The 14481-nt window shown below is 39.7% G+C and overlaps 1 protein-coding gene across 1 annotated transcript; it reads right to left on the reverse strand.

Annotated features, from left to right (window-relative positions):
* Positions 1–9781: 9781 nt before the first annotated feature.
* Positions 9782–13174, reverse strand: LOC148869270 (putative indole-3-pyruvate monooxygenase YUCCA4). The gene is made up of 4 exons (XM_088971899.1): positions 11870–13174; positions 11481–11729; positions 11243–11365; positions 9782–10478 (listed from the first exon to the last, which is right to left on the reverse strand). Exons 1-4 carry the CDS (start codon positions 12500–12502, stop codon positions 10167–10169), a joined length of 1317 nt encoding a protein of 438 aa, XP_088828025.1. The 5' UTR covers positions 12503–13174; the 3' UTR covers positions 9782–10166.
* Between the last annotated feature and the right edge of the window lie 1307 nt (positions 13175–14481).

Below are 14481 nucleotides of genomic sequence, written 5' to 3' on the forward strand. Positions count from 1 at the left end.
ATCCTACCATGTAGTTATAAAATACAAATTTGCTCCTGAGATAGCACACCTCACACTAACCTCACAACATTTTCAGCCGTTCATTATAAACATCTATCGTAATTAATTTTGTCATTCATGTGGGAAGATGTTTCCAATGCATTGTTGCATTATATTGTGAGATTGGTGTTCGGTGCAGTCTGTGAGAAATAAATTCGATTTCAAATTTAATTATACTATAGCAATCTTGGGCACTTGTATTACACATGTAATGGGCCTTGGTTAGCCACTGGAAATAGCATGGAGAGTGATAAAGATGGAAAAGTTGTTGGGCTGCACATGTCAGATTTTAGAAATCCACTGTGTTTATCATAAAATAAGAACATGATTGTTGTTTAGGCTGCATTTGGAAATGATGTAAGTGGAGTGTAAATCCCGGTTTAGGGTAAATTTGTATTGTTCACTTTTATCTATATTTGGCAATATTACATTTATGCATTGGCAAATGACAAATCAATGCATATTTACATTGATAATAAGATGTAAAACTACATCAATAAAAAAGAAGTAAATTTGCATTCAAGTGTTTTTTTAATAAAAAAAAGCATATGTTTTAAATTTGCAAAACTAACCAAATTTTACAATTTATATGAACCATTTTATACTTCACGTATTTGCATTTACACTTATTTGCATTGTTTCCAAACGCAACATTAAAAACTTTCCCATTTTTTCTCAACTTTTTATTTATCTCCAATTTTCTGATAAATTCACATGAAAATGTGTAAAAGAGAAAGTTGTTAATAAATTTCATAAAATGCCTTAACAGATTTTTTCCACAACTTTTGCTTAGCATTTTGTTGATGAAAACCAAACATGGCTGATTGGCCGTGGTGAAACGTATCCCATGGCGTATGGAGTGTTTGATCCTTTGGCGAGTTATAACTTATAAAAGTCTTATTATTGGTTGTATAATACGGATCGTTCACTATTGACTATTGATTGGGTTATGTAGCATATTGTATGAGCAGATCTCAATTGGAGCCCTCTTGCCTCATACGCGACTTAATTATGTATGTGTTTGATTTCGTTTACAATTTTTTGTCAACGTTGCTTTATTTGTTTGCAAAACCTAAAAAAGTAATACTTATAAATGTTTATAACAATTAGGCATTACCAAGGTTCAAAATATTGATATGCCCGCATATCGTGCCATATTGGTATTTTTTTTTATTTTTTTTCAAAACTGGTTCGGGGGCTGGTTCAAGGCTCCTCCATCCCCTGAACCGGTCAGAACCTGAAACGATACATATCGATCGACCTTGGGCTCCACTACATTAGTGTAACAGTGAAAAAACACCTAACCGTTTATGGAAGTTTTAAAAAATAATTTTCCCAAATGATAGGCATGCACAAAAACTAAAGTCCACTTTTGTCATTCTCGATGCATACAAAAGAGCATTAGAGGGGTATTGCTGAAGTGGTGCCTATATGACAGCGTTTATTGAATAAATGCCCACGGAACCAAACACCGTCTATGTGTCTTGTACCAAATCGTAACATCTCCCTTGCATAATACCATGCAGAGGATGAGATGTTCTCCATGTGTGGTTGCAATAAACGTGGGTAGGGGATCCGGATTCATCTTGTACAGCCTACCCGTGATATCCCTTATTAGTGTCCATTGCAAAATTTGCTACAGCCACGAACAATGCAAGTAAGATGTGAATTAGCTTGAATGTGTTTGGGAAAAAAAAGAAGAATCACTGTTGTTAGACTTAGGGCCCGTTTGTTTTCTGGTAAATTGGGGGTGGGGGGAGTTGGTCGATATGGGTGTCGACTTTCTTTTTAAAGATAAGAAGGGCCCATGAAAAGTGAAACTTCTTTAATTGTTGGACAACTTTCTCAAATAAGTTTTAGACTTTTAGCCTTTTCATATAGAGGATTTTTTTTCCCACAAAAATTATGATTCATTTGTAAAATTGTCTCATTTACCCAACTAACATTTTCCGGTAAAAAAACACAGATGGGTGCACTTTACATGGGTAAACAACTTCCGAAGAAATGAATAAGGCCTTAGATGATCTGTTCCTTAGGCTAGTTTGGAAGTACAAATACAAATATATAGGTGCAAAACCTTATATTTTGTATGTATATATACTTAGACATGTTCATGAGCTGGGCCGGGTCGGGCTCGGGCTGGGATTTTACTCTTCATTAATGGAAATTTGTTAAGCCCGAGCCCGAGCTTGGCCCGACCAATGGGCCTACAACTTGGGCCCAAGCCCGGCCCTGATAAAAAGCCTGAAGCCCGAGGATTCACCGCCGATGATTGTGTTCATCGGAGCTGAGTTCGTGATGACTGTGAGCTGTGACCTGTGATTTTAACAATGATCAATTCAAGTCTGTGAGAGAGAGGAGAGAAAAAGAGAGAGAGAGAGAGAGAGAGAGAGAGAGAGAGAGAGAGAGAGAGAGAGAGAGAGAGAGAGCGCTCACCGCCGTCGCCGATGTCTGAGATTTGAAAGAGAAGTGAGATTTGAGAAGAGGAACGAGAGAGAGATAAAAAGAGAGAGAAGGAGAGAGAGAGAGAGGACTCACTGCTGGAGTTGTTGCGCCGGTGAACATTCGCCACTTCGCCGGTTGTATGACTGCCTGAGAGTGTAAGGACTGAGAACTGTGGAGGATGTAGAGAAGAAAAATTCGACTGGAAATGGCAACCGTTTCAAACATTACCGTGGTAAACCGCGATGGATATGTTCCACTTAAACATGCAAAACTGCAAGTGCAACTCTAGCTAATGGGCAGTGTGTGGCTGGGCCTACTTTAAACAAAAAGAAAGCTTGGGCCCAATGTGGAATTTGATATTTGGGTTAATCTGGTTCTGGTAGTCAGAATTTCGGATCATCGCGGCTCGTTTCTAGACGCGGTTACAAGAATGTGTCTGGTACCAAATCCTCCCTTGCAGTGGGTCACTCACTGGCCAGAGGTGCACTCAAACGCCGGCTCACTTTGGGTTGGGCCTCAATCGACTGTGGCAGACCACGGGCCTGATAGATGGATGATCCTAGTCGTGGGTTCTCTAGAAATAGCTCAGAACCGGACTGCATCACATGACCTAGGTAACTTAGTTGGTCCTGGGGATTAGGGAATTCTTAGCCACTTTAATCGGCCAGGTTAATATTGGGCTCAGCTCATCAAATCCGAGGTTGCTTTGGGCTGTCTAGATCTGCAGTCATAGATAGAATCAAGATTCCTTATATTTATAAATTTAGGAAGGGTTTTGTAAATTTTAGATTCTTTTCACCTTTCCAAACCTCCCAATTCATACCTTCTTCAAACTCTCCGTGAGTTGGATTTTCGAATCCAAATCTTCTACACACATGGAAATGTAAAACCCTCTATGATCCTACTCTCCTATGCATTTGAGGCAGGGGTGATTCCGGTCCAAAACCCACATCTTATTCCATGTTATATATAAACAAATAAATAATCAAATTAATATGAACAAATATTAAAAATTTTAATTAGTTAATTAAAATATGTAAAAAAATACATAAATAATTAATTATTCTTCACATAAGATTTAAAACATTATTAAATTCAATATATAATACATAATACATAATACATAGATCATATGCCTTACAACAATGCTTTAATTGTAAGAATCATGAGTGTTTTAGTAAATTCAACATATGGGTATAGGTCGGATTTAACCTTATACCATATTTATATGGATTGTAAAATCCCAAAACCCATCCCCGCCCCAAAAATCCAAAAATTGGGGATGGATAGGGTGTAAATTGCCATCCCTAGTTTGTTTCAGATTATGCGCTGAATACTTAACAAGAGATCCTTTTTTGGTAGGTGTAGGTCATGTCTGAAATTATCCTGTTCATATTTTGGATCCCATCTCCATGCATATAATGGGGTTTGGGTCAATGCTTTGAAACCGGATAGGCTGATTATTGAACTATGAAAACTGGGAAGTAGACCCAAACCGGTTGGATGCTAGTTGAGAAATGGAGGTTTTGGATGCCAGGGACCATCCAAAATGGTGGTCCGTCCTCAAGATAAGCAGCCTAGCTTGACTCACCGTATATATAATTGTAATGGTAAAGAGGGAAAGAAGGAGAGCAATATTATTGATTTATTTCCTTGTTTTTATGACATTTACCCTCTGACATCTGTTCTCATTCTCAGTCAGCAGTTCAGCATTCATGCTTTGGATTATATAAAAAAAGAAAACAGAAAACATTCATGCTTAGGTTTTGGATTATATAGGATAAGGATGGGGAAAGAGAGAAAAGGAGTTTATTTTTCTTCCTTCGATCAGTTGAACATTCAGGGATTTTGGTGGCAGATTGAGATGAAGAAGTGTCAAGTGGGGCTTAGCTAGCTTAGTTAGTTGGCCCCTCAGCAGTACTGGTGACTGGTGTGACTCTAATTAAATTAAGATGGGAATCTGTTTGGGTGTCAGTTTCGATTCTCGAAGCATGTTTTAGTTGCTGTAGATGGTAGCAGGGGGCTGGCCAAATTAGTAAGATGCTCTGTCCTTGGAAGTACTCTACCGTTTCGAATGGAAGGAGGAAGGAGAAAAACTTGGAAGTGGAGCCTGCGGCAGAGAAGGAGCAGAAGAAGAAGAACCGAAACCAAAACAGAATTCCGGGACCCCGGACTGATCTTATCGTAAGTTCCAAAAGACAAAACAGTAGAAAATCCATAAGCCACACAGAGCTCACAGTAAATGACAAAGAATTAATGGGAGAAGGTAGCTAGATGAGTGTTCATGGTGGGCCTTATTACTTACTACCAGACAAAAAGGATATACCTCTCTCTCTCTCTCTAGATCTCTGTGTGTGTGTATATATCTCTTATCTTTCTGTGGCTGATTGGCTGATGAAGCATGCATGCAATAGCAGCAATACGAGCAGCAGAAGGATCAAGGATGTATCAGAGAAACTGATCAGAAGATGCCACTGAAACAGGGTGGCTGGTCATCATCAGCGAAGGTACTAGCTAGTTTGCGCCATGAACCCATGACATTAACTTATCATGCCAATTCCGATACCACAGGCGCAGAGCGCAGGGCTGAGGGCTCAGTCTCAGGCCGCTCAGCTGGGCGGCAGCACTGGGCTATTGGGGAGGGGGTTGGGGGTTTGCATTAGTGAATGCATGGCGAAGTGGGGATGACATGAGTCTATCAAACACGCTTTCCCTCCTCATAAACCATGCAATCTGATCCTCTACTGTCACTCATCTCTCTCTCTCTCTCTCTCTCCCTCCAGTCTCCAGTATTCCTTTACGTCATCTCACCGTAACGCGTGCTTTGGAAGCGTGTGATGAGGATTTCGCATTAAATGCTCATTTAACTCATCTATCTGACTTTCAGGCAGAAAAAGAGAGAGAGAGAGGGCTGATTGCATCATCTCTGAGGGCTGGAGGCTTGGAGCCTCCAAAGTCCAAATTCCCAGTGGCTGTCAATTCCTTCTCAGAAAAGCGTACGAATCCTCTATGGAAATCCGCCAGAGCCCCATCATTGTCTCAATAATCAGTGATGTAGAGAGAGAGAGAGGCCATGCAGAGTGGAATGGTGGCCTAGGCTATATGGAGTGAAGAGTGACCAGTGAAGTGGTTAACTTAGAATTTGGTACGCCCCAGTCCACAAGGGAAAGTTCTAGGGCGACGGCCCCAGTCCACAAGGGAAAGTTCTAGGGCGACGGCAAGGACAATCGATTTAGGCCGGTCCCTGGCGTAGTAGACAGCCCATAAGGCCATATCAAGAACATGCCTCGGAATTGGGATATGGAGCTGGCAAGCTCACATGTCCAACAGTCCAAGGCACCCTTAGCTTTTGTGACTTATGAATCAGGCCAACGTAGTTCTCTCTTGTCTCTGCAGAGTGTAGGACTGTGGGGGACCTTCTTTCCATTATAGCCATTTCCTCCACATGAAGGAATCATGTGCACCCATTTGTATGGTCCAACAGATAGGGCCGGGGGACCCTCTACATGGCTAATATGTGTCAATTTACCATGTCCACATCAGGCTGAAATTTACCTTCAAAGAAAGGCTTCTTTCGGACATGTATCAAAGGTTTTAAAACCGACCCAGACAACGAATCAGACAGCCCATTTTAACAAAAAAGAAAAAAGGTTAAAACCATCGAACGGTTCAACCACCCGGGTCAGTAGTTTACTGGCCAAATCAACGTTTTTTTTTTTGACAAAAATCTGGTTTTGGGGAAACCAGAATCAGTCACCTGACCGGTTCTCAGTTTTTCCGGTCCGACCATCCGGGCTAATCTGATTTTTAAAACCACATTTTTTGGGCAATGGCTGGGAATTTACCCTACTGTAATTTATGAAGAAAGTGATGGGATTCTTATTAGCTTCTTGAATGATCTTGATAGTGCAAAGGAGTTTTATATGGGAACTTCTGATGTTAACATGGGATTCTTATTAGCTTCTTGAATGATCTTGATAGTGCAAAGCAGTTTTATATGGGAACTTCTGATGTTAACATGGTAGCCATTCCCCGAATGCCAAGCAGAAGCCATGGTGAATCGGTCATTGTTAGTGGGGGTGACCCCTTTTCTAATGCAATAGCTTCTCAAATCTCATTCAATAAGCTGAGCCAGAAGGACCTTGGGGCTGAAGTTATTTCTGTATTGGAAGACCCATATGTAATGCTTCATTACATTCATGTTAGAAGCTGAATCCATCATATTACATTCATGTTAGAACCTGAATCCACCAGCACAAATCAGTTGATCATTTTCTTTTGTTTGTTTGTCAAATACTATTTACTTTTGTTTGTCTGCTTGCACCCCATGATGACACCATTGATTGCAGTTATATTTATGTTGTATAACAATACAAGTGTTGAATATGCCTAATAGTTCTCTTCTATTTGCATATGATACGACTAGTACTTGTTAGAACACTTTCTTTATTGTTCCGGCCTTTGCATTGGTTTGGACCTATCATCTACAATGTTGGTCTTATGGAATCTAGTTAGAAACCCTCTAAACTTAATTTGGTAAATGACCAATCCCTTATCTAGGGTTTGTTTTCTGATTGGCTATCAAAGAAACACAAGGAATTAATATATTAGACATACCAAGGAATAACAAAGAGAAAGAAAGAAGGAAACAAAATGGTGAAATTTCTTCCTTCATCAGCACAAGGTTTAGGGTTGGAATGGTGACAATGTGTGGCACCACTCACATCAACATCATCGATTAGGAGGATAGTGAGGTACAAAGCACATGGGTGAAGCTAATACAGCTGCAGATGTCCATGAAGTATGAATGTGTGAATCAATGGTCTAATATCCAAAACATCGTTAGTGTCAAATTCCTTGAATTTTAAAATCAAACAATGTCTCAGTCATTGATAAACAATTTATATCCAAAACATATACAACCAATCTTTTTTGTGTTCTTGTTTTGAACGGCAAAAATAGATTGGTTTTGTTTTAAAAAATAATACATGTTTTTAAAACCATCAAAATAATAATTTTTAAAATGAAACAAATTTTTAGTGTAGAAATTATATAATTATATGATTTATGAAAATATGATATTAACCAGATGAAAATATGTTCTTTTAAAATCAGAGATTCAAGAACATGATTTTGGTTTCAGTTTTGGAAACACACACATACACAACCAAGAACATTTTGATTTGTTTATAAAACTGACAATAGGAAAATTATTCATATTGCAGAACGCCCTCTTAGTGATTATTACTCGTTCATCCTATATGAGAATTTAATAACATTCATTTTTTTTTATATAAAATAAAAAATGTTATTAGAAGAATAATTCGTCCCATACTAGTAGTAATTGATTACGGTGGTTACCAAAAAGAATAAAAAAGCATAAATAATTTAGTTAAAATATTTGTGTACATATGGCTCTTTACATTCATGGGTTCAAAATCTTTCTTTTGTCCATTTTTTCCGCTTTTAAATTCAAATATATGAACATTGATAACTCCCCCTCTCAGTCTGAATCGTCTTTAACTAACCCCAGATGGTGGGGCTCTGTCCTCCTGCGGGCAACAAATATCAGCTAGGTTTTCAAAACTGAAACTTTTGGTGATCTTGGTTCCTTGGGCTGCAATACCATTAAGAAATATTTTTGATGCTATTAAACTATTAAAAAGTGAATTGACTCTGAAATTTAAGTTAAAACATTATGAAATATTTCAAAATTTAGCAAGATTTAAAACCAAAATACTAAGTGGGAGCTGCATAAAATCATTGCATAGCGTAAAATGTTATCCTAATGATAAATCATTAACAGAACCGAAGACATTAATAGATTGGTTTTTGACAATCCCTATCTCATTTTATTTATAGTGATGAGGTAAGGGGGTTTTTGACAATATGATTGGTTTTTTTTCTTGAAAACAAAAAAACAACTATTACATTAGTAAAATTGTATAGTTTTTGCCAACATAGCAGTTGTTTTTGCTTCCAAAAACAAAATCATGTTATCGAACACCCCCAGGAGCAACATCAAAAAATCGTTTTGGCAGGTAAAATTCTTCCAGCTTGCCATTTTTGAGGATGTTTTGGCACTGTAGTATTTCACAAGTGTTCCTTATTTACAAGCAATTCGTTTCACTTTCTTATTTTTCTGAATACACAAAAAACTGTATTTGGTAGATACGCATGTTTGCTGCATGCTTAAAGCGTTTTAATTTATTATTATAATATATTTATAATGACAACTATATGACATCTCAAAAAAGGTGGTGTCTTCGTTTTTAAATTTTATTGTACCACGGTGATTCAACAAACATCAATTTTGATGATTTAAGAAATGCTTCCTTTCCTTAATAATTTTAGCAGTTTTTTTTTTCTTTGAAAAATAAGGCTCCAAACCTGTTTTTTTTTTTTAGCATTTCTATTTGTTTTTAATTTCCTGATGCGGCAAGGTTGTGAAATGTAATTAATGAAACGCTACAGTGCCAAATATCCACTTTGATGGTGTTTGATATCATTGTCCACTTCTTGCTAATGTGTCACCTAGTGTATGTCAAAAGAGTGCACATAATCTAGAGTAATTTAATGTTTTTCAAGAAGCTTTCATTGAATGAGAAAATGGCAATGGGTATTAAACAAGCTCTTCATGGGTTGAATAAGCCCGAAAAATCAAGAATTAATGTAAATCTTTGAACTGTACGTTTGGGTCCGGATCTCTTATGCAATATATATATATATGCATGCATTTATAGTGATTAATGGATGATTCATTAATAGATATAGAGTTAAAAGATATCGAAAACAAAAATGATATTGAATACACATGCATAAAAAATGCACCCAGGCTGCATTTCTTAGGTTTTTTTATAATAAAAATAAGGTTCGACCATAATACCGGAGAGATATTAGATGGAAAAACCTACAGTGAATCAACCAGTATCATAAAAGAGGTGACCAATCAAGTAGGATTCATAAAATATCATGGGGGTGTTGATTGGTAATATATTAAGCTTTTAATATGTATTATTAGTTACGAAAAAATTTATATCTGAACCAATGCTCTATATTTGTATAACTTCTCTAAGTTCTAATATCTAATAGCATAGATAAGATTTCGTAAACATCAACCACTAATATTAAATCCACATATTAATCGATAATTTTTATTGATTTATATTTTACCAAGTATTCGTTCACATTTTACAATGTTTGTTTACTATTTGTTGCAAGGTGCATCGGATGCACGATAGATTTTGCCAAGCTATGAACATAATGAGACTGACAGGTCCAACCCTGGGAATCCCAATTAGATAAATCATTTTACTTTCATTATATCATAAAATTCATATCCATCATTAATGAGACTGACTGAATGGCTACTGATGGTGATACACACTGGAAAGTCCGGGCCTTGACCATCTATCTTACTATGAATGGGCCTTTATGGGCTCAGAATTAAGAATTTAATCATGAGATTTGTTCATTTGCTGCTCTTGCAGAGCTGAGATACACATGCATCCATGAAACAGCCCAATTTACAGTTGCGTGAGCCTTCATAACTGTTTTAACTGATTCCCATATTAACAAAACCAACCCTCTTAGGGCGATTACCCATTTTAGCCAACTTCCCTCCCTCTGTTGTAGCAAAATCGAGGACACTATTGTCACTTTCGTTCCTCCTCCTCCTCCTCTTACCCACGGGACACTACAGCCGTGCATCGGGAACATCTCCCAATGCATGAAGACACACAATTACAGGAGGAGATGCTCCCGATGTGCGGCTGCGATGTCTTGTGGGTAGGAGTGGGTATGGTTTTCGTGGGCAGGAGATCCTTAATGTGTATCCGCTGCGCAGCTATGTCTCTAGCGATATTAACAGCGTCTGAGGACATTCCCAAGATGCCTCTCCTCGTAAATCCCACGCTATACATCCCGTTCTCTCCTCTCCAACCGTTGGGGAATGGCGTTTTCGGCATCCCTTCTTCCGTGAAGAAATCGCAACTCTGTCAAACAACAAATCAACAGAAAACCGATCAGACCCAACTCAGTCTTGCTTTCATTCTGATTTGCAGATACACTCACGTAACCGTCTTCTAAGTTCTAAACTAACCTTGTATATTCAAATTTCTAAAGAGCTCCTCCTCAAAAAACCCAAAAGTTTCAAAAGAAGAAAAAAAAAAAAAAACTTTTCCAGGTGAAAACTACAAACCCAACCCGTATTATTTGTTTCATCTTTTGTAGGAACATAGAAGGGAAAGGAAAAAGAAGCCTTTTGATATTCAAATAAATCTCCATGGAAGAATCTCACAGTAACCAAAACTCCATGATAGCAACACATCAAAGACCAAAGATTACTGGTTCTGGGTACAAACTGCAAACCCATTTTGCCATTTTTTTTATTCCTGTGAAAGAGAAAAGAGACGCTTTGTAGCTAGAACTTCCAGTGAAATACCGAGAAAATCCCAATACAAATGTTTTTAGATATGATGATACAAACGAGGTTTTGCAAAGAAAGTTGCCTCAACGTCCAAAATCTTTCATGAAAGTAACTCAACAGAACAGCCTAAGAAATTTCTGTTTGTAGGACAAACGTCACGAAACCCAGTAAAAGGATCCGGAGAATCCATTTGATTTTTTCTGGAAGATAGGAAAGAGACGCTTTGCTAGTCTTGGCCGTGTGTGTCTGTAGGTGTGAAAGCGATAGAAGAGTGATAATAGGATTTGCAGAAAGAAAAAATAACAGAAATGGTGAAGCAGCAATTCTAACCTTGAGCCAACAAGGGACATTGCTCTTGTAACCAGTTGCTAGGATTATAGCATCGAACTCCTTCTCTTGTCCATCAACGAACCTGGCTCCTGTTCTCGTTATCTCTCTCACACCCTCCATCACCTGCAGTACGAAAAAAAAAAATCAGACACACCGAGCACATACTCGTTTAGATAAAGCTAGACGAATATAAACATGAAACTTGACGTCACCCCATTTAAGATTTCAGTCGGTTTACCTTGATTTTGCCTGCTTTAATCTGTGATAAAGCTCCGACGTCAAGTACTGGAGTTTTCCCGGTCGCGTTCTTCAGCTCTATTGGACCGGTTTTGGGTCGGCGTAGGCCTAACCGGTCAGTATTGCCTATGATGACGTTTGCTGCTAGTAGTAGAATCTTGTCTACTAGTCTTAAAGGAAGCCATTTCAGAAGACCCATGGCGACTCCAAACGTTGACAGTCCAAGCATCTCTCTGGGTAAGACATGTACCTGAACCGACAAGGTTTGAAATAAGAACAAATAGACCCAGATGAAGACCAAGTTTTAAACAAGAACGGTTCCGGTTTTGTTAATACTATTAAGCTAACAGGTTTGAAATATGAGAGATTGATAGGATTGAGTAAACTTACTGTGCTTCTGACTACCATATGAGGGATTGCATTGTGACTAACGAGATCTAGGCTAACTTCCATGCCGGAATTGCCACACCCAACAACCAAAACTTTCTGGTTTTGAAAGTCGGCACCGGATTTGTAAACGCTTGAATGCATAACGGGGCCGTGAAACTTGTCAATCCCTGAAATTTCAGGAATTACAGGCTCAGCGTTTTCTCCGGTGGCGACAATGAGCCACCGGGAGAAGTACTCGGTGTCCTGGGTTCGGACCCTCCAGAGGCCACATGCCCTGTCGAACTCAGCCGTCTTAACTGTCTGCTGGAACCTGGGTTTGATGGAAAACTTGGTAGCATAAGACTGAATGTAAGAGATGAACTGTTGCCTAGATGGGTACTCGGGGAACTCCTCGGGGAAACCCAATAAAGGGAGCTCACAAAACTGTTTGGGGAGATGAAGCATCATTCGGTCGTAGGTCCTATACTGCCAAAGAGAAGCTATGCAGTCGGTTTTCTCCAGCAGGATACAAGGGACGCCATGCTGATATAAGCAAGCAGCGACAGCCAGACCGGAAGGGCCTGCACCGACGATGATGGGTCCGAGTACGCAAACACATTTGAGCTGTCCGTCGTCTTCCTTGCAAGAACCCATCAAGATTCAAGAACCACTCTGGCAAGCTCTGTTTTCCCCTGTTTTCGTGCAACCTTTTACGTTTTGGCCAACTTTGTATTGGGTATGCAAGGGAGGGAGTTGTGGATTTAAAACGGGAGGATGTATTGAAGATAGAGAAGGGTGCCAGTGGTCGACGGGAGATGGATCAATGGAGTAAGGGAACTTGGTCCATTTCTGAGAAAACAGAGAGGGAGAGCATTTATAAAGAAAGATGGCCGGAGTGAGAGAGAGGTTAGGGAATAGGGAGGCGTGAAGGTTTAAGAAAGGGATTTAGTAGGCTTCTCCTTAGCTTGTTCAGACTTCAGACAGAGTGAATGGTTGGACATGGGCAAAGAGCGACTCCTGGTATTTATGTAGAAAGGCTGCGGCCTGTGGGATTTATTTATCAGAATATAAAAAAAGGGAAAGGAAAAGGAGTTAGAGTTAAGCGAGTTAAGAGTTTAAGACTCTTTTCTCGGCAATATCTCGTTGTGAATGTTTACGGTGACAAGTGAAGGCAGGAGGCACTAGGACATGTGAAGTATTGCATTTGCATGACAGGACATAGGAGACAGACGGACCATTGTCGATACTGGATAGACTCATAACCCACCCCCAAACAAATACAAACACAAACAAACTTGATGATGATGATAATACACGATGATACTTCTTCCCCCTCCCCCCACAAAGGAATTCTGGGGTCTTATACAAATCCTCCCGTTGGAGAACAAATATCATCAATCATTATTCATTCCCTTCCCTCCGTTTTTTGTTGCCTGTAACCGACATCGGCATTTGTTTCATTGTTTGCAACTCAAACAAAGGACAGAACAGAAGTTGCATCCAACTAACACTTTTGACACCATTTGCCAGCAGCCCCTCAGTAATATCAAATCAAGCTTGTTTCTTCTACTCTCTCTCTCTCATACAAACAGATACGTGGCAATAACTTGGCGGTCCACAGTCCACAGATACCTGGAACCAACGGAGAGCTTGATGGTGAAGTACCCATTGATCATCGATGGTTAAAAAAAAAGCAAGATTGGGTGATTTAGAGAGAGACCCAGGTGACAAAATCTAACTTTTGGGAATAATTTGTCAGCTTCATGTTTGATAATAAAGTAATAAACCACCTTAAGCTTTACTTCATGAATTAACAGTCACCAGAGTAATTCAATTGAATTGGCAATTGATAATTGATATCGAAACTCGGGAAAGTGACACGAGATGGGCTAGTAATAATGTCGAACAGTTAGACTTAGGAGATAACCATAAATAGGAAGTCTCAGGGTTGCATATGGAAGACGAAATGGGTCCCTCTCTCGCGTCACCCGTCGAACAGTGCGCACGCGTTGTCACGCATAGCCAACACTCTATAGCCCACATGCGGGCACTACGCAGCCCCCCCCCCCCCCCCGCACTACGTCGTCTCGTCCCGTCTCGTCTAGTCTCTGGTGCGGTCCGGTCGGTCCTGGGAGGACTTCTCAGGGTCTGGTTCTTATTTTGTTCCTCGTTGGGTTGCTGGGTTTGGACCCCGGGACTCTGGGCTTTTTTGGGCTGGGGTTTTGAGTTGGAACTCGGAAGGAGTAGTAAATGCCGATTTGCCCTGAGATCTTTGCTGCCCAAGTAAAAGATCTTTTCGTCGCCCGAGGCCCAGAATACGTGACAACAATCACTCACGAGATTTTTGTATTTTACGATTCTACCCCCGTATCAGCTCTGCGTGTCTGATATATACACGTATATCCAATCCATCACTGTGGATGAGAGAGAAAGGGGTGTACGGATAGCTTCCGCACTGTCAACGTAAGGGAGAGGAGAGAGAGAGAGAGAGGGAGGGAGGAGGGCAGAAAGAGTCAGGGTTGACGTCACGGTGCACCGACCGGACGGGAGGATGAGGTCACGTGACCTCAGCCACCGTCACCCCTGCCAGTCACGTGTCACTGACACGATTTAGTAGCCAATCGAATCTCGAT

Source organism: Nelumbo lutea, chromosome 2, assembly GCF_056320005.1.
Source record: "Nelumbo lutea isolate HS-2025 chromosome 2, American lotus-T2T, whole genome shotgun sequence".
Lineage (NCBI taxonomy): Eukaryota > Viridiplantae > Streptophyta > Magnoliopsida > Proteales > Nelumbonaceae > Nelumbo > Nelumbo lutea.

Excerpts from the sequence above, each read along its gene's own strand:
- LOC148869270 (XM_088971899.1), bottom strand. The coding sequence starts at position 12,502 with ATGGGTTCTTGCAAGGAAGACGACGGACAGCTCAAATGTGTTTGCGTA. Across the intron at positions 11,730-11,869 it reads ATATGGTAGTCAGAAGCACA|GTACATGTCTTACCCAGAGA; the intron begins GTAAGTTTACTC and ends TTGTCGGTTCAG. Across the intron at positions 11,366-11,480 it reads TTAAAGCAGGCAAAATCAAG|GTGATGGAGGGTGTGAGAGA; the intron begins GTAAACCGACTG and ends TTCGTACTGCAG.